Source organism: Phalacrocorax aristotelis, chromosome 4 (genome assembly GCF_949628215.1).
Source record: "Phalacrocorax aristotelis chromosome 4, bGulAri2.1, whole genome shotgun sequence".
In the NCBI taxonomy this organism is placed as follows: Eukaryota; Metazoa; Chordata; class Aves; order Suliformes; family Phalacrocoracidae; genus Phalacrocorax; species Phalacrocorax aristotelis.
In genome coordinates this window covers 57,259,972-57,280,041 of record NC_134279.1, presented here as the reverse complement: position 1 = coordinate 57,280,041, position 20,070 = coordinate 57,259,972, and the positions used below count along the sequence as shown (strand labels likewise).

General features: G+C 45.2%; 1 protein-coding gene across 2 annotated transcripts in view; it reads right to left on the bottom strand.

Annotated features, from left to right (window-relative positions):
• The window catches only part of BEND4 (BEN domain containing 4), a 35,473-nt gene extending 16,238 nt beyond the window's left edge, over window positions 1–19,235 (bottom strand). Inside the window, exons 1-2 of one of the 2 annotated variants that reach the window (XM_075091591.1) lie at window positions 18,675–19,235; window positions 9,345–9,911 (exon numbers count right to left, since the gene is read on the bottom strand). In XM_075091591.1, coding sequence (XP_074947692.1) covers window positions 9,345–9,911; window positions 18,675–19,044 — 937 coding nt within the window. In that variant the 5' untranslated portion in view covers window positions 19,045–19,235. The remainder of the gene's footprint in view (window positions 1–9,344; window positions 9,912–18,674) is intronic. The other variant, XM_075091590.1, reaches the window with a different exon arrangement.
• Between the last annotated feature and the right edge of the window lie 835 nt (window positions 19,236–20,070).

Genomic DNA, 20,070 nt, shown 5'->3' with positions numbered 1-20,070 from the left:
TTTCCACAGCCTTTACTTTCTGAAAGTGCCAGTGACTCAGAAAAGACACTGGAAGTGGCAAAGTAACCTGGCCTGCAGCGAGTGAAAAGAAGAGCGAGATCTTTGCGGGAGCTAAAGGGCAAGAAGGAGGTGCTACAGGGAACTTGGCATGCTGGGGAAGGCTGGTCTTGCTAAGATGCTAAGCAGAACATGTGTAAGAGGTGGCAGGTTTTTGTAGTTTATCGATCCAGGTTTTAAGACTTCGTTGTTATTCTAGGCATCTGTACGCTGTAACAAGTGCTGCTTTGGCATAGCTTGTCACAGCTTTCTCTGCGGAGCATCCTAATTTGTAATAAATAGTTGAACGGCGCGGTGGCCACCAACTGTGCCAATGACAAAAGCCAGGGTGTGTTCCCTCAGTCTGAGCTGCCACACAATGCAGCAACTCCCCAGACTAAATGCTCTTTGCACCAGACAGTATCAGCAGGTAAAACACAGTACAACTCAAGTTGTCATCTCCAGCGATGCAGTTTCTATCCTTGGCTCGTTACAGCATGTGCTATTTCACCCTCAGAAACATACACCTCATTTCAAGTCTGCATTATGTTTTCTTTCTGTTCGGTTTTATAAAACCTTTGGAAAAGAAATGGAAAATGCCTGTCATCTGTTATGTACTTACAGTTAGTGGTGAAGTCTTCTCTTTGCTAAGCTTAACACTGACTTTCTCAAGATGCTGGTCTCGCGCTAAAAGCGCAGTCCCTACACCTACCTACATGTCTGTACAGCCAAAGACCACACCAGCCCTTTTGGCCATGCTGTGCGTCAATACTCAGCCAGGAAGTCACCATCTCCTCCAAAAGCCTTTCTCAGTGTCCACTTCCCAGGGGCTGAAACCAAATAGAGCCATGTTCTTTGTGCCTCAACACATGGTAATGCTGCACCGTGTTCAGCCACGTCTGTCACCTTTCATCTTCCTCACTCACTGCTACCTTTGCTCCGCTTGCAAGCTGACAGCAATGATTGTATGCTTTCTTTCACTGATGAAAGTATTAAAAACATGGGCTGTGAACAGTTTCACAGAGAAGCTCTCCAGAAATTCATCTGCATCATGGCAATTTTCTGAATACAAATATATTTGTGTTCTTTACATCACTCTTTGTAATATAATTTTATGTAACACCCTGAATATCTGCAATACCCTCATCAATCAAACTTTTCATCTCATCAAAACCATAATTTGGCAAGATATTGGTACTAGCTCCATTATTCTCTTTTACAGCTCTATTAATTGAAGCCGGCATCTGCTGTGCAATTAGTTTGTCTGGGCCAATGAGCCTACAATCATCCAGGACACCTCATGTGTCCTTTAAAAAAAAAAAATAATCATACAGTATTTGCATCTTTCAGTCTTCTGGAGGATCCCAAATATTCCAAAGTATAAAGAAAATCATAGTCAGGGTCCTCTTTGTCCACTTTCATTTTTGTTCTAGCTCCTGAAGTGAGTTGTCCAAATCAGATTTTGGAAGCATCACGCTTTGGTAGCAGCTGCCTAAAGGTTTTGGTACTAAGTTGATGTGCACTTAGGGGTGAAAAGCTCCTGTGCCCCAGCAGTTACTGCTCCTGGTGGCCTGTGCTGTGGCTCTCCTGGCAATGCCAGTCTCTGAAACAGGGACTCCTGACTCCACTCTTAAAACACTCTGTCTTACTACCTGGGCTGGAATCAGCATCTCTCTCTACCATTTCTAAAAAGGCCGGCAATTCTGGTGCTGACTAACAAGACCTTCGGTTGTCCTGACATTGGAGGGGAGTTGTGGCAGATGGCTGATGTTGCAGTCTCACCTAAAGCCGCCACTGAAAGTGTGCTAACACTGAGTTACGGTGGAAATGGAGAATATCTCTACCTGCTTACCATCATCATCATATCAGCGTGACTGCATCATTTTACTCTTCACAAGTACCAGAACAGAAATACTCAATGAGCAGTTCCACATTATTGATAAAACCTGCTATTTCCATCTGATAATGATCTGATACTGTTAATTAGGACACCATATTTTCCTTTGAATTGCCAGGGGAAGAACACCTCCTCAACAGAGTGCTCCAGGTTTAATTTTAATTTTCCACTGATCTTAACCTCTGCTTTTTACTCATCACCATCAACTTCCCCCCTACTCCATTTGTTATGTTTCTAATTGTTCCTTTACTTGCCCTCTAAGCTGGTTGTTGTTGTAACCAGCATGAAACTTTTCCTCCTAGATAGACCTTCGGGGCCTTCAACAACACGCTTTTAATGTTTCACAATTATCATCCACTCTTTTTTTCTTTTTTTTAGCCTTTGGCTCTAATAATTGTTTCCAACTTATTATGAAGTGCCAAGAATATCTCTATTATTGGTCTGGGCTGGTTTTTTTGCTCATTTTAAATGTTACTGGGCTGCAATCACTTGTATTGATATCTGTCGAAAAGAAGGCTCTCATTTATCCTCCCCAAAATGCGGCCTCCAGCGTAACACACTGTTTATACTGCCAAAGCACAGTGCTATGAAAAGACACTTGGGCTTGCTGTAAATAAGGCATATCTCCAATGTAAATAAGGTAGATCTCCAACCTCTCTCGCAGCATCAGACAGCCCTAGTGAGAAGGGATGGTTCACCCCTGGCTTGGCTGTGTCTGCTGCGGTGGCCTCAGCCCCCATAAGCAGACAGTAAGAAATCTGGTTATTCTGTTTATTAATGAGATTTTGTGCTCTGTAGCCAACACCGGCTAGTACTCCCCCTGGTGCTTTGCACAGCAGAAGACTAAATCCTTAGCACTTGAGACCATTTACTTCTGACTCGCCAGCAAGAATTGGGAAGGGTGTACATCTACATCCACCCTGCTCAGACCAGCAGCTGTTAGTCAAGACTGGCTCAGCATTGCAACGTATCCTCCTTCGCTTGACCTTGAGCGATGCTTCACTCCGAGTTCATTGCAGGGCATTTCTAAATTGATGCTCGACTGTCAAAAAGATGTAACAAATGATAGGGAACCTGCTGACGAACTAGATGGCAGTGTGAATTTCTTATAACATTAACGGAGATGCCTTTTCTGCCTGAGATTTGGACAAGTGTGCCGTATAACACAGATTGGATCATTTTAGCTCATATGCTCATTTATTTCAATAGTCAGCTGAAAGCCAGTGAAAAAGGCATGGACGGGCTGTGAAGGCAAGTTGTTGGGGTGCAGTGAGCTGGAAAAAGAGCGAGGGCTAGGAGAGATGGGGGTTAGTAAAGAAGAACTGATTTCAGCGCTCAAGACCCTAAAAATCTGGATGTTTGTAATTAGATGGTAAAACAAAACTGGCACTCATTTTTAATGAGAGCAGCCAGCAGAAAGCAGAATTGACATTACACACAGAAGGGTGTTAAAGATTGCCTAAATTGACCTCTTGTGCCTGCCAAAAGCAGGGAAGGGAGAAAAAAGTGATAGCAAATATCCCATTACTTTTATATCCCTCAGTTGTGTTTTCCAGGTGGAGTGGAAAACCATTTTACTTCTGTGAATCTACATCTGAAAAGCCATTGTAGTTCTTTTTACTTCTGCAAAAATATTTCCTCCAGAAAGAAGAATATGCCCCTCTCATATACCCCTGGGATGGACACCTCTGTCTAAACAACTGAAGAGAAGAGACAAAACAAGGCAGCTGTGCATCTCTCATTTAAGGATGCTGCCACATTCTCCTGTGGCTTTTATTTCTGTATGTGCTCTCTCAGTTTCCTTCTACTTAATAGAAGGTACCTCTTCTTATCCTCCCTTTCAGCCATCAAGTCTTCAGGACAGGGACCTCCTGCATAAGCCCCTCTACACATTTACACTGCTGACAATTAACAGGGAAACCCAGGAGCCCCTGGTGAGCAGGGACAGCAGTTTGTGTCACTAAAATGCCAAGTGCTGACCTGCAAAATGCAAACCCAGGTTGAGACCTGGGAGTTCAGCTTTGCCAGCCTGAACCGCAGCCCTCCACAAAACTCCCACCAGCTCCTGCTCCCCAAAGTAGGCAAAGAAACCTGCCCCGCCAAATTCTCAAGGGTTTTTGCCCAGAAGGGTGGAAAAAACCAATTAATGATGCCCTGGTCTGCTGCAGTTACGTGTTTCAGCAAGTTTTTCTACTCAGGCTGGTTTAGCAAACTAAGCCAGCACCCCCAAGCTGCCAGCAAAGCCTTGGTGCAAATTCAAAGGGGTTCTCATGCCAAATACTGGGCAACTGCGCTTGAGGCTCTCTCTTCCTGAAGCAACTTCACGCTTTGAAGCTGAACAGCAGAACGAGGCCAGAGATGAGACCAAAACATCCAGAACATCAAGGGAAACCAAAGAAGTGGTTAAATGTGAACATCAAGAAAAAGGACAAAAAAAAGAGGACATGAAAAAGTGTTCGTCACAACCCTTGATGGCTGCTTTATCTACGCTCCGGCTGTGGTAGGCTCTTTGGAAATGCGATGCTCTGAAAGTATAAAGGAGACAGGATTTGTAGGGAAAAGTAATATCTTTTATTAGATCATACGATATAGCCAGGAAAAAGAGTCAAGCCTTGGGCACACAAAACCTCCTGGAAAACTTGCCTGACTTTTTCAATTACACTGATATTAACTCGACCTGCACATCCCGCTTTGCTTTGGCTACTTCCAGACACCATGAACGTTGCCTCTGTAGCTGATCACCTCTCTGTATTTGAGGGTTTTTTTTTTACCCCCATTCTCATGCGGTTTGCTGGAGTATTTTGTGCTGCTGGGCCAACAAGATAAGAATTACTGTTTTTGTCACACACTGCTTCTTCTCACTTATTTACACCTTTTCACGACTTTCAGGCTGGTTTGCCCGAAACCATGCAGCAAAGCCGGGAGCACCAGGAGGCAAACCCTCACTTATGACTCCTGGCCTTTGCTTTAACCACCTGGAAATATCTTCTCCCTTTTAGGCTGAAAGTTGTGCGAAAATCCTGCTGACAATAGCGAAGGAAAACTGTTTAATATCCTTATATATTGGGCGGTCTAAATCCAGGTCTTACGTGCAGTCTCACAAATAAATCTTTAATTTTACTATTGGGAATGTATCAGAGCCCTAGTAATTTTTATACAGAGGAAAGAGATTAGGAGACATTTTTCTCCTCACATAGATGGATTACTTTGCTCTGTTCTTGACGGTCTCAACACCTTAAGTTTTGAGTTTGCCAAACTCCTTCCAGGAATTACCTAACCTTTAAGTATTTTTCAAAACAAGACAAATAACACACTGAATGAAAATGTTTCTCTTTTTTTCAGTTGAACTGAAACTGAAAATGTTCAGTTAATGTTTTTGCCTAAAAAAAATAATTATTGGCAAAAACTGCACAAATTGCAAGATGTCACATAGCTCCAAAACCAAAGCACTGAAACAGGATTTTTTCTTCATTTATTCCACACCTGAAACAATTAGGATTTCACACAAATTTAAGTATTGTTTCAGCCAAATCAAATGTGTATTTTTTGATTAAAAAAAAACCCCAACAACCAAAACATATGCAATGTTTCACCCATGTAACTATTTTTCTCCAGTGGTGATCTGCCAAAGAGTGAACCTAGGCTATGGACTAAAAGATCCTACAGGACTCGAGGGCTTCTACAGCAACATGGCAGAGTCCTGAAAACAGAAAAGTCTTATTTTCTGTGTCCAAAACCTACAGTAGGATATGTTTTATGTAATATTTGTTAAAAAAAAAGTTGTTGCCTTTACATCTGCTGAGAAAACACTCTTCTTCCCGGTAGTCTCTTTGTGAGCCATGCAAATGGTGCTTTGCAGAGCTAGAGGCAGAGACGTACAGCGGCAACTATTTTTAGACTGCAAACTCTCATGGATTTTAAAAGGGCTTTTGCATATGGAAAGTGAAAAAAAGAAATGCAAAGTATTTCAGGAAAAGGATAAAATGATTCATAGATGGTTATAGAGCAGAAGGGAGGGGTTGGTGCTTTTATCTTCTGTTGACAGGGTTGCTAGTGTGAGCATCACCAAGCAGCTCCAGCCCAGCTCCCTCAAGGATGAGAGGGAAAACCACTATGTCAAAAAACCCCTGGTCTTTCAGCGGCTTGATGGGACAGTATGGCAGCCTCCATGCTCATCTAGCTGCCTCCACAGTTGCTTTTCCCCTGCACTAATTGCGTTGCCTGGCCCATCGGATGCCCAGCATGAGATGTATGAATGAGCAAGGAAGAAAGTTTGTGCTCCGAGGTGACTCTGATGTGATAGATGGTGACAAACAACACTGAAACCCTCTGCAGAGGGCTTCCTGGCTCCCTCCCAAGGCACGCAACACCTTGATAGTAAAAAAAAGAAAGCTCAGAAAATGAGCGTTGCACCTGTTTACACAGAGAGTTGGGTGCTTCAAGCCACAGAAAAATTTCTGCTGGCTTCTTTGGTAGCAGAAGCTCACTGGAGCAAAATCAGTGCTGGAGGCAAAAATAATTAGACATCGCCTTTAGTTGATTTTTGATTAACCTTGCTCAGTGGTGGCTGTGGGACTGCCAGGGGAGCTCAGACCTCTGTCCTACCACTTAGCAAAATTAGAGTGCCTCTTAACACTTCCCCACGCACTTGGGTCACTTCAGACCTATCTGTGCATGTCACCCAGACTGCAGCAGATGCATTTGATGATGATTTTTTGTTGGCTGATGAAGTCATATGTCCTTGCACATTTATTTTATGTCTGTCTGCTTCCTTTGATACGCTGTTAACAAGGTGTTTCATTACTCCTGGGGGGTGAAAAATGACTATGTTATGTATGTTTATCTCTCTCTTAAAGGTTGTTGAAGGGTAACTGTGATGACCCAGGTAAATACTGGCTGCTCAGCCCAGCATAATCCTAGCAAAATACAAGCAATCGCAATGGGATTCAATTGACTAAGAACTAAAGAATATGAATATAATTAATGCCAGTCAAAACGGTCTTACAGAAAGTAGATCTTGTGATTGTTGTTCTTTGATGAGATTATAGGTTCACTTGAAAAAGTTGGGTTGAACAGATGTAATATACCTAGACCCCTGAAGGGCATTTAACTTACTACTGTGAGTTATTCGACTGCAAGAGCAGCAATACACAACATCAGTAGACTATAGCATACATGGATTAAGAACTGGCTACTGACATGTCAAGCATTTGTCATTGGGGGAATCATCATAAATAGAGGTGTTTCTAGTAGGGCTCGACAGAGACTGAGAGCAGCCTCGATACTGTTCAAAATTTCTAACCAGAATCATGAAATCGATTTAAAAACAATTTAAAAAAAATCTGGGTGATACAGAAATTGGTGAACCACAAAACAGTGGGAAAACAGGGCAGCCAAAGCAATCTGGAACACTTGGTACATGAACGCAGCCAAATACAAAGTATGTATGTCTAGGAAGAAATGTGCACAGAATGAAAAGCTCGGCTGCACGACTGATGGCCAAATGACCAGGGCAACCGCGGGTGGGAACAAAGGGACTATTCACCTTCACTCAGGCAGATAGGAGTATACTGCATGTATTTCCAGTGTCCAAATTTTAAAGAAATGAGAGGAGAGGTGAAAAGAAATGCAAAGAAGGATTCAACTCGTTTAGGGAGTTTTAAACAGCTCTGTTTGCTTAGTTTGTCTAAGATGGAAATTAAGTCAGCTTTCAATCTGTAAGTACCTTCATCTGGAAGAAGCACCCAGTCCTATACAGCATTTCATTTAGTGGAGCAAAGCGTAAAAGTCAATGGCTAGAAACTGGTTTCAGAGAGTCAGACATGGAATAAGGCACACATTTTCACCAGTGTAATTAACCACTGGAGTCAAGTGTCAGGGTAAGAGCCACAGCTCACCAGAGTCTCCAACTCAGGACTGGAGTCCTTCTGAGATATCACTTGAATCAAATGTAAATTATGCTTTAGTCAAAGTCAAAAAGATTACTGGGTTCAACATAGGTGATTGAATGAAAGCTGTAGGTCAGATTATAGACCCTAATGATCATTTTTGGTCTATACACCTGAAGCTGGGACTCAACAAAGGAGTTGAAGTCCGCATGCTTCCCTTTGTCACACAGTGTTCCCAAGTGATGTACGAACCACTACTGAACCCAGTGAGAGCATACGAGCTATGGTGACCCCAGATTTTGGGAGGGGTGGAGGAAGTATTCTAAACTTTGGGTTTTCTCTGCACTGAACAACGTTGGTTATGGGATTTGCTGGTACCACCTAGGGACCAATGCACGATAGGAAAACACAATGTAATACAAATAATTAATAACACATCACTGATAGCTGGGGAGAAGAATCATGAAGACAACTGCTTGCTTTTTGCTCAGATTTTGCAGCTGCTCATCTATATTTTGACAGTGGTTGGTTGCTGCCTTCTTCCTTTCTGCATAGTTAGCTGCTCTGGAGTATTTTCTCTCTTGCAGCCCATGCTAAATGGCTTTTATGACATCTAGGTGTTAGTTCAGTGAACTTGGCACGCATCTACCCTAAGCACCTCAAACTTGAGCTAGCAAACGTACAGCTCCCTAGCATTTATAGATGTGTCAGAAGTGTATTCTTATTTTCCCTGCTAAATTCCAGTTTGCTTTTAGTATTATTTTTTCAGGTGCACTTCTGCCTGTGCTTAAAGTTTAGAGGATATGGGTCCAAGATATCTTGTTCTCATCTGTTACCACTCTTCCAAGTATCTCAGTGCACCTTAACAGTGAAAAGTCCTAAGTTTAAAGGGGCAAGAGAAGTTTTTCACAGAGTGGGTTTCTATTAGATGGTTTTTTTCTGTCTGCTTTATCTCCCCCAGTGGCAGCTAGGTATTGCTGAACTGGAGAACTTGTTGCCAAGCTTTTTTTCAGGTATTATTTGAAGATGAACAGGAGGAGATGTATTTATGCTTCTCAATGAGCTAACAGAAATTTAAAAGATACTGTTCAAGGTAAAAGCCAAATCTATTTTGGTTAAAAGTATGGATGTAAGTTTGAATAGTTTCTTAAGTAACTAAAAGGAGCCCCAAAGGGAACTAGGTTTATAAGCTGCAACATCACTTAAAGAACAATACAGATAATGAGGTATAAAAGTGTATGTTTGAAATTACCATGACAAATCACCTGATGCTTGGAATTTGGGATTACAAGTACATCCCATGCTGGACACAGCTCATCAGTCTAGGGCTCACAATTCATACAGATGAGTATCAGCAGACCATTTTCCAGTGGGCACAGCTATAGGAATTTTGGGTGGAGACAAATTCCAGGGTTTGATTACTATGACTACGACCTTAAAAGACAACTAGAACTTAAAACAAACTACTACTCAAACTGGCTTTATCACTGACTGACAGTATTATACGGCAGGGGATTATTTACCTGGAATGCTCTCCAATTTTCTACGAAGTTCCTCATTTTCTTGTTGCAATGAAATTACCTCCTGCTCTAGCTCTTGACATCGAGGGCAGTAACCTTCTTCCTCTTCCTCCTCTTCCTCCTCTGGAAGTGTAGAAGACGATGGATGACCATGAGATTCAGATGTTGCTGGAGATGTCCATCCACCTAAAGTGTGTACTGGAGAGGTTGAAAGTGGATCCACATCTGCCAAATGGCTAAAATCATTTACTGATGAGGTATTCTGAGAAGGGAAGCTCCCAGAAAGCAAATAGTTCTGAAGGGAATCAGTAAAAACTCTCAGAAAGGCTGAGGTTTGTTGTTTCTTTTGCATATACTGCATCTCTATGTCTAAAATATCTGATGTCTGACTATGGACCATTTTCCCAAGCTGACATTGCTCTTGTCTTTCACTATAATTTGGGTTTTCCTGCTTTATACAGGATATCATGGACTGAGAGTGATTGTTGTCCAGTAGTTTTCCACCACAATTTAAGAGACTTAGAACCCGGCTGCATTGTTGGGCAAAGGCATCCAGAATCATTCGGCTCTCTGAAACAAAAGAAAAGATGAATCACAGAAACCTAATGTAAAAGGTTATGCCAGTCAGTAGCAGCTAGATGAATGTACACAACCGTTCACAGTAGCATGCATTTTATTTCTGAACACATTAAAATTATGGCTTCTGCTTTAATACTTCTGCAACACTGTGATCTAAAACAACCCCGACTTTGCTTCTATTTTGAGAGTGCCCTTGTGCCCTTGTTGTTAATCAGAAATGCATTGTGACGATAGTCACTGCTTACTGCCATCTTCTTTCAGAGGGATTAAGACAGGAAAATGGGGAAGAAAATACAGATTCCATCGTATCTGCTACAAGTAAAAGTTCAAGTAAGTATTCATCTGGGAGCCTATTACAAGTTGCTGGTGGGCATTGCCTGTATGTTTTTGCAGGACTTTGCACTACACCTTCTTATGCCCTGCTCCTCTCCAACAAGGCTTCCAAGCATTGTATTTTTCTCCCTTTCATCTTTACTGCACTTGCTTGACATTGGGCATGGGACATTTCACATGACCCACCCCCAATTTTATGGACTTTGCTTCTGTTCCTTTTGCTTTAGGTTCCAAGAATGTCCAAGAACAACTCAAGAGTGATAAGCACAAAACCCTCTTACACCAAGGAAAGGCATCAAACATACAACGTGAAGCTCCAGTCAGAGGAGCAATTTTTGTCCGCCCTGCTGGCCTCCTGTGAGTTTGCAAGTAGGCCAATATCACACAGTGGAGAGCAGTGCAGAGCTCTTCATGCTGCTCAGGACATCATCAGAAAATTCTATGTGGGGCTGTGCAGCAGTTTCTGGAGGCAGCAGCTCGGCTCTGGAATTGGGAGAAGGATGCCACGCTGCACCTAGTCAGCCTTGCTCTAATGACGGGAGGTGTCGCGTCTCAGGGAGCAAGAGCAGCTACAACCTAAACCTCCATAGTAGGATGGTTCATTTCTGAGTGTCTATGTATGCAGAATCAAGCTGCTGTAACAGTTCTTGGAGCCAGATGGAGGTGTCCAAGACACTTGGCTCTGATTTATGGTATGACCTGTTAGGTTCCCCAATAAAAATAATGCCTTTAAAAAAATTTTTAGCTTATCATAGCTGAACTCCTCTAGATGCCCAAAAAGATTTAACTAACATTTTGCATGAAATTAAAAAAAAAAAAAAAAAAAAAAGAAGTGGTAGATTTAAGCGCTGCCAATTTTGAAGAGCTCTTCTCAGGCAGGCTTGACTTTTAGAAAGTGACAAACGCATTTACTTTCGAAAAGGCAACCTGCTACAGATGCATGAGACTAAGCACCCCAGAACTTCATCTATCTTAACTTCATCACTAGAAATGAAGACGTAGCCTCATCACGCTCATAATAGGTAAAGAACAGAAACATTTACAATTCAGTCCTTTAAGAGGTGGCACTTCTCACGGTACTTCTCCATGACCCAGAAGATACACCTTCTGGTGGAAAATCTACTACATACTGAGGTTAGTACAGCTGGTCTGAAATATATTTGAAACAACACTAATTTGCATTTTTACCATCCTCCATATCTCTGCAAAGAGGGCAGGGCTGAAGCAGCATACAAATGCTTTCAGTCTCGAATGCAGCCTGAGGAGACCTCCCGGCACAAAACCCAAGGATGCGATCTCCTGAGGACTCAAATGTAAGAACAGGGACCTGAGGCGGATGGAATAGGCACAGGCACTCTGCTAAGCTATGAGGCTGCCCAGGGCCAAGCAGAGAGAGCCTGCTGGCACGTCAAGGTTTGGGGTGGCCCTAAGACCACTTAAAGCATCCTTGCAATCAGCCTCCTGTGCTAACGAGTCGTACCACGCCCTTGTAGATGCACCCAGATGTACCAGGGCAGATTTCTCCAACACAGCTTTGATCCAAAACGTTAAGCAATGCCCTCTGCCCACATTACAAACTCAAAAGGGCTGAAATGCCCAGGCACTGCTCCCCGCTTTGCAAGCAGGTGCCTGTGGCAGGTGCTGTGTAGCCTCCATGTCTGCTGTCCCTCCTTCCCTTTTGCTGCATTAACCTGAGGCCAGCTGTCTTTAACCCTTATGATGCAAGTTCAAAATAACCCAGCACGACAGATGTAATATAACTCAAAAGCACGGAACCCCGGTGACGTTGCAGCTTTCTAGCTGGGACCTACCAGTAAACCAAAAGGAAATCAAGAAACTCAAGCATCACTAACAACCTTAAGTTGTGCTTTCTTTGCCTTGTTTCTTTACTTCCCACATTTTCCCTTTAAAATTATTACAGGATGGTATTGATTGGAACTTTGCAATCCTACTACAGAGCAGTTTTTCATTCATTTTAATCCTATAATCCGATTCCAGACCTGAAGTCAAATTTACTGTTTGTATTTTAATCATTGTGGTCCCTGTTGACAGAACAGTTACTCATTCTTTGCCTATCCTTGTTGCAAGGGGACAAAATATGAATGAAACAACTGAAAAGGGATTAGATTAGTATAAGAGATGTTCTTGTAATATTGTGGTTTCTCCTAAACTATGGCAAAAAGTGACCTGACATTTCAAATACCGGTTCTGAAGAATGCTATAATACACACTAACATCAGTAAAGATAAAATTAATGATTAGTTTTGTTGTAAAATTGAATGCATTAGGCACATTCACTGTGATAATGCCTTAAAATGTAACTGAAATTTTATACAGAAATGACAGCATTGATTTACTCTTCAGTTCAGTATCAGATCTACCACAAAGACACAATAACAGCAGTTACTGTTTTTTTCGTAACTTTAACTTATACTCAAAGATATAAAAATGAAAGTCATGACAAGGCAGGGCCATTTTGAAGTGCTAGCAGAAAGATTCACAAATGCTTTTTTGTGGGTACAGCTGGGCAGCAATAGCAAGGGATGCTCTCAGCACACATTCTGGAAACATCTGGCTCTGTGCTGAAGCAGGTACCACTTTGAAGCGAATTCTACACCAGCAACGGTATATGTACCCACAGCCTGAACAATCCTAAATGAGAATGACAACTACAGTTATTTCCTGTGATGAAGAAAAAAATAAACACAAATGCTGCCCATTTAGCATATATCGTAGAAATTGGGATTTCAGCTTTTATGGACTGACTGTAATTAGAAAAGCAAGCACTGTGCAATGTCTAATCACTAAGAAATGACAAAAAGTTGTTTTTATGTGATTACTACTGAATAATCACTGATCTATGATTCTTAATTGATTTAATGTAATGTATGTATTTTCTAGGAAAGGAGGGTTCTATTGAAATTACTCCACCGGACTAAAACAGTGTAAACAGTTTATTAAAGTCTTATTGTGATATTCCTTTTCCTTATTACGATGCTCACCAACCATGTAATTCTAATGTCTCAGACCCCGCAGTCTTTAGTCTTACAGAACTTCTATCGACTTTAACTAGACTTTTGCCTGAAGGCAGACTTGGCAGATCAGGCCCATAAAGCACTAAAAGAGCAGGATTAAATTGCTAAAAGTATAGCTATTCCTAACTAGATTATTTGAGAGTGCAAGCAACCAGAAGATAATATCATATGGCAAATCAGGTACCAACTCCTGGATATAGCATTCATTTTTACATCTTTTTTTTCATTGATGCTGAACTATGGGGCTTCTTAGCCTTCCAACTGCCAGACTGAAAACAGGGTTTTAGTAAGAGCAAACTTCTGAAACTCAACCTGATGACTTGCACTGATGCATCAGAAAAGATGTCTGGAAAGATTGGCAGGTATAACACCAGCTTTTCCTGCACCTGAGGATCTTTTCAATACCTAGACCAGACAGCTTTATTAATAAGGCATTGTGTTGGGTCTCAATGGCTCTGGATTCAGGTCATGGCTTTTTCATGGTTTCCTTTGTAACCTAGGGCAGCTGGTTTAAAAAGTCATCTTTATAACTTTTGAGTGGGTCTGAATACCATACATTCTCCCCTGCAGGCAATGTAGTCACTGGTATTTAATTTTCAGCAAGATTCAAAAGTCCAGGTTCCTTAGCAATTTCAGTCATCTCACTCGTCACCTTGCAGTGTTCCAGTCCTCTCACCTGATTAATTGTATTTCTTGATTTGTTGGGTATTTGTCATATTAGTATTACTTTAGATGCTGGGGCAGCAGCTCTGTACCCCCCAAATGGCTTTGCCCACGCATACAGACTTTGTCACTGCATTTTTAGGTATGAACACCGCTGTAAATATCTATGCTTCAGTCACATTTGACACCTCCGGATGCTTTCTTGGGCACTTTGCAGGAAGATCGCTGAGGCAGTTCACTGGATGAAGACTACAAGTGTTTGGCCATTTCAGTACTGATCTGATAGATCTACATCCAAATGAGGATTCCCAGCTTCTCGGTTAAGGCCAAAATGATGATCTTCACCTTCTCTGATCACTTAAAATAAGTTTTTCTGTCCAGACATGACAGAGCTTGACTAACTGGTCATTTTAAACACGCCAGGTTGTTGGCACTGGAATAACACCTCTAAGACAGCTCTGCCCTTCTTCCTCCGCTTTCCAGGAAAGCCCATCTTAAATTTTAAGGCACACTATAAGGTCTACATCACGACTTGCTAAGGAAATGAAGTTTCTTTGGTGGACTATGATACTGTTTTATGTACATACTACCAAAGACAAAGATACACATTGTTTTCATACCAGGAAAATAATCCGAATAAACTAATAAAGAATTAATCTTTACAGGAGCAAATGCGTATCTGCTGGTGCTTTGAATGCATCCATTTGCGTGACTTACTCCGCAGCATCAGTGGTCAGAGTAAGCACTATTCACGAGAGGAGAGAGAAGGCTCATGCTGCAGTGCAGCTCCATGTTTCTTGTAAGCTGACATTTCTCATGCAGGATCTTCCTCTACATGATGGGATCTTGAGCTAGATCTTTCCTCACCGTGGTGCAGGGTGGAGAAGTTCTGCTTTTCCTCCTTCCCATAACCCCTCTTCCTGCAGTTCTTCTGGAGTTGGAGGTCAGGGTGGTCTTTTAAGAAAGGTTCTGAGGAAGAAACCATTCATTCCTGGCAAGAGCTGTAACCGTCAGGAAAAGCTTCAGAAACACGGAAGCACCCTTATTTGTGGCTGTGTTTGAGGTGCCCACTCTCAAAAGCAAACTCAGTGCTCTGAATCCCAAGGGGCCAGAAATGTCATGACTGAAGATGAAGAATCAATTGCATTAGGCATTTAAGTTGCTAGTTCTCATGTTTTTGGCTGGGATAGAGTTAATTTTCTTCACTGTAGCTGGTATAGTGTGCTTTGGATTTAGTATGAGAAAAATGTTGATAACACACTGATGTTTTAGTTGTTGCTAAGTAGTTGCTACATAGTTGCTAAGCATTGCTAAGTAGTGCTTGCACTAGTCAAGGACTTTTCCAGGCTCCCATGCTCTGCCAGGGGCACAAGAAGCCGGGAGGGGAGGGGGCACAGCCAAGGCAGCTCATGCATGATATGATATTCCATATCATATGATGTCATGCCCAGTATATCAACTGGGGACAGTTGGCCAGGGGAAGCAGCGATCACAGCTCAGGGACCGGCGGTGTCAGTCAGCAGGTGGTGAGCGGTTGCAGCACTTGTTTGCTTGGTATCCACCCTCCCTCCAGGTCTTTCCCCTCTCTCTCTGTGTCTTTTGTTATTTTCCTTTTCATTATATAATTATTGTTGCTATTATTATTACTATTACTGTTTTAACCATTAAACTGTTCTTATCTCAGCCCACGAGTTTTTTTTCTTTTGCTCTTCCAATTCTCTCCCCATCCCACTGGGGTGGGGGGTTTGAGCGAGCGGCTGCATGGGGCTTAGCTTCTGACTGGGGCTAAACCACGCACTAGTGCAGTGTCAGACATCCTAGGAATGGTGTTTTACTAGCCAGCTTGCTCACTGTTGCAGGTGCAAATGAAGAGGTATCAGCAAAAAAAGGGGACACTCTGAACTTATGAATGGGTGTCCCTACAATGCAATCTAGAGCCCTCCACCCCTTCACTCAAGTAAGACCCCACCAAATGCTATGGCTCAGCTAAGTGGGAAAACTGTGCATGTCATGGATGGTGACTGTCTGCCTTGTGGAGAATAACCCGGTGGACCTGCAGCTGTACACCTGCTAAGGGAACGATCTTTCCCCCCTACAACACCGACCACTTGGGAGATAAATCTCTGTCTAAGAGGTGTTCTGGGAAGGGCCCAGCCTGTGCCCCTTGCTGCTGTGGGGAACCCAGGAGCCGGGTGGGCAGAGACCCTGTGGGCACTGGGCAAAGCACGGAGAGGCTGTGCACGCAGCACGTGCAAACGCTCCCACTCCCCAGGGGCAAAACCCCAGCTCTGCTTCCCCAGTGGCAGCCTGAGTTATTGAACTGGCTCACTCATTTGTTTAGAGGATTTCAGGGCTCTGGATGATGGAATGGAAGTACTCCACACACATACAGCCTCCAGGTCCCGACTAGCTCACCCTCAACAGCTCCCTGCTCGGCTTACCCATGCTACAGCTCCTCCAACACAAGGCGCCTGGTGTTTCTCCATCAGCAAGCAGGAAGGGTAGGTGCATAGCTCAGCAAAGCACCCATACCTCAGGGATTACAATACCCAGGAGGTCTAAACCTCACCCCTTCATTTATCAGATTCTGGTAATAACTTGTACAAAAGTTGCACTTCGGCACACCATAGCAAGTTTTTGGTTTGTTTTGTCCTGTTCTGCTTTGGTTAGTACTTAAAGGCCTTAGCTGAGACAAGGGTATGTCAGGACCTATTTAGGAACCTAAAGTAAAGCCTGGATGCGATTCTGTGATTCTATGTGCGGGTGACAAGACAGGGACTTCACAGAACTTCAGTGCACAAACAGCAGTTCCTTAACTATCTTTTTAAGCACAGAACCGAAATCGACAGCAAACTTTGAAGCCTGCTCTAGCTCCTGGTTTGTATAGTCTACAGACACAGGAGAAAGTCCAAACTTCTGCTCATCAAAGCCCAGAGGGCTTTGCTGGGAATATGGCCTCGTATATCATCTACCAGACAGCTGAGTGTTTTCCATGGTGTAATCTGCTTCTGTGAAGAAACGTAGGTGTCACATTTTTCAGCAATGTTTTGCTTGTCGGCCACAGAAAAAAAAAACCAAAAAACAGAAAACCCCAAAACTGAAATACCACCATTTGGGCATTTAAAATAAGAAGTAATTTCAAGAAAAAAGAAAACATGACCTTCTGCCACAGATCATGGGACTATGCGTCAGAGCCGTGAATTTTCAGGCTAATCTATTCAAGTATTAAACTTTTTTGGTAAAGCACTTGGATTCTTTGTAACAAGACATGATAAATTCATCCAGTACACGACTGCTTCTGAGCGAAAACAGGCATTAAAACATAGCCATATATCCTATTAACTAGCATATCTCCCTGTTTAGTAAGGAAATGTCATCACATTTGTTACAAAGGCAAACAGCAACATACCAAAACAGGATCCAATTTTTCTAAATAAATAAATCAATGATGTGTCAAAAATTAACAGATGAGTTAATATACCCGATGTTATCAAAACCAGATGGTGCTTCATAATATTCATCCTGTTCAGTCAAACCCTGAATATATTCTGGACCATCAGTATATAAAATAGGATGCTGCTATTTGTGATGGCAAACAAAAGCAATCATGCCTGCCAAGCACATACTATAACAGGCAGCATTTCAGCTCTGCTAGACAGAAAGTAATTAGAATGCTTTTAATGTCCAAAAGAATGATGCTGATAGGCTGCCACAGATGTGTAGATTTATGAATATTTATATGGTGGTTTATAGCTGACACTTTTATCAGTTGAAGAAGATAAAATATCTGCCTGACTCAAAAGCTTGACAGTCAGGTTAATAAAATCTCATTAAAGAGAATGACCTATGCAATTATATAGGATTTATTGTAATTCATTTTTGATTGTACTCTGCTTAAAGATGCAATTTCCCATTTCCTGATGCCAAATTTAGGTTGCATATCAAGATCTACATGGTTTTTAACTCCAAGCCATCACTAGAAGAAAGATAGGTGTTCAGCATCTTGGTATCTTACACCTTTAAAGAAAAGGAAGAAAAAAAAAAATCTGATCTCCTGTTCCTCGCTGCATCTTATGAAAACGGTGCAGGCAAACAGCCGATCTATTTCCTTTCTGTTAAAATCACCATTTCTTTAACGGCAGCCCCTCCATTACTAGCAGCTCCCTCCGGCAGCCAGCCCCAGCCTGCCGCCCTCCCGGGCCGCGGCGGTGGCGGAGCGGCCGAAGCGGGGCTCCCCGTCCCGTCCCCCCCCAGCCCCCCGCCCGCCCCGCAGACGGCGGCGGCGCTCCCGCAGGTGCGAGCCGCCCGGCGGCCGCTTGCCCCGGCAAGTCGCCACCGGCTGCCGCCACAGCCCCGACGGCGGCGATCCCCCCCACCCCGCCCCCAGCCCCGCCGCCCCGGGGGTGATGCCGGCCGGGCCCCGGCCCCGACGGCGGCCCCGGGAAGTTTAGCGATGCCCCGACCGACGGGCGGCCCCAGCCGCTCGCCCCGTCCGTCCCCCCCGCTCCCGCCACCGCCGGCCGCGTCCAGCCCCGGGGCGCCCGGCCCCGCCAGCCCCGACGGGGAGGACCCCGCGGGGGGCCCAGCCCGCCGCCAGTCCCCCGGGGAAAGGGGCATGTGTGTGTCGGGGGGTGGGGGGGGGAGCCCGCAGCCCCCATCCCGCTCCCGCCCGCTGCAAAGTGCCCCGCGAAGTTGCGCGGCGGAGGAGAGGAGTTGCGGGTACCTGCGCTCAGCTCCGCGCCGCCGCCCCCCGCCACCGCCGGGCAGGGGCCGTAGCGGCCCGAGGAGCTCGGGGCCGGCGGCGGCGGCGGGCGGGGGTGGTCCTGGGCAGCGCCGGGAGCGGCGGCGGGGCGGGCGGGCCCGTTGGGGAAGGGGCCGTGCGGGGGGTAGGGCAGCAGCTCCGCGGCGGCGTGCGGGAAGGGCTGCCCCGCTCCGCGCCCGCGGGGCACCTCCACCATAGTGGGTCTCTCGTAGCGCTTGGCCAGCGCCGCCCGCTTCCCGGGGAAGGTCTTCAGGACGCTGTAGGGGCCCCGCTGCTTGTAGATTTTGGGGGTGCTGGGCCCCTCCTCCGCCGGCTGCATCTCCTCCTCCATCCTCCGCCGCCTCCCCCGGCCCGGCGCGGCGCGGCCCCGCTCCCGGGGCTGTGTCTGCCGCCGCCGCGGCTCGTCTCTGTGGCGCGGCGGAGCCCCGGCGCGGCGGGGCGCCGGCCTGATTGACAGGCGGCCGCGCCAATGCCTGGAGGGAGACGGGCGGCGACCGGCAAGTGTTTAGGGTAATCTCTGCTAATGGCAGCGGGGCGAGGAGGCGGGTCCTGGCGGGGCCGCCGCCACCGCCCCCGGCACCCCCCCCGGCGGGGGCAGGTGAGGCGCGGGGCGCCGCCGCGGGGGGCGAGCGGCCGGGGACCCCCCCTTCCCTGCCTCCGCCAGGCTCGGCCGGCCCCGCGGGGTACCGCCCCGCCCCGCCCTGCGCGGGGCCGCCCCAAAAACTTTGTGGCCCCCTCCGCCGCCGGGCGCGGAGCCCCGCCAGCAGCCCGGCCCCTCCGCCCCTCCCTTCCCTCCTTTCCCTCCCATCGCCGCACCGGGCGAGCCGCGGGGCCGCCTCCCCGGTTGTTAGGGGTGAAATAAATAATGCCATAAATAGGAGTATTTGGGAGTCCAGGACCTGTCAGAGTTGATTAGGGCACAGAGGACATTTTCTTTCTCATTATGCAAAAGCATTTCATGGCGAAATAAAAGAGGTTTCGCTGTAACTCATGCATGTCAGATTTCCAGGAATCCGGGAGATTAATCACAGTTAACATTATTTGCAGCGTCGTGTCCCCCCCCAGCCCGCCTTTCTGCAAAGTGCCTAAATAAGGCGGACACGTGGGGCCAAGCGCCGTCCCTCTCCCTGCCGCCCCCCTCTCTCCCCCGCCTCCTGCCCAGGCCCTTTCAGGGACAGTTAAGAAATAATGAAACGCTGGTGAAAGACAGGAAGAGAATGAGATGCCATCGAGAGACGTTTCTGAGAAATGGTGGAGATCTGGGTGAGATGGGAGACAGCTGAAACTGAATGATATGTTGAAGAAAAATAAACGATAACAAACCGCTCGCTCACTCTCCCCATTCTTTTCTGCGAGG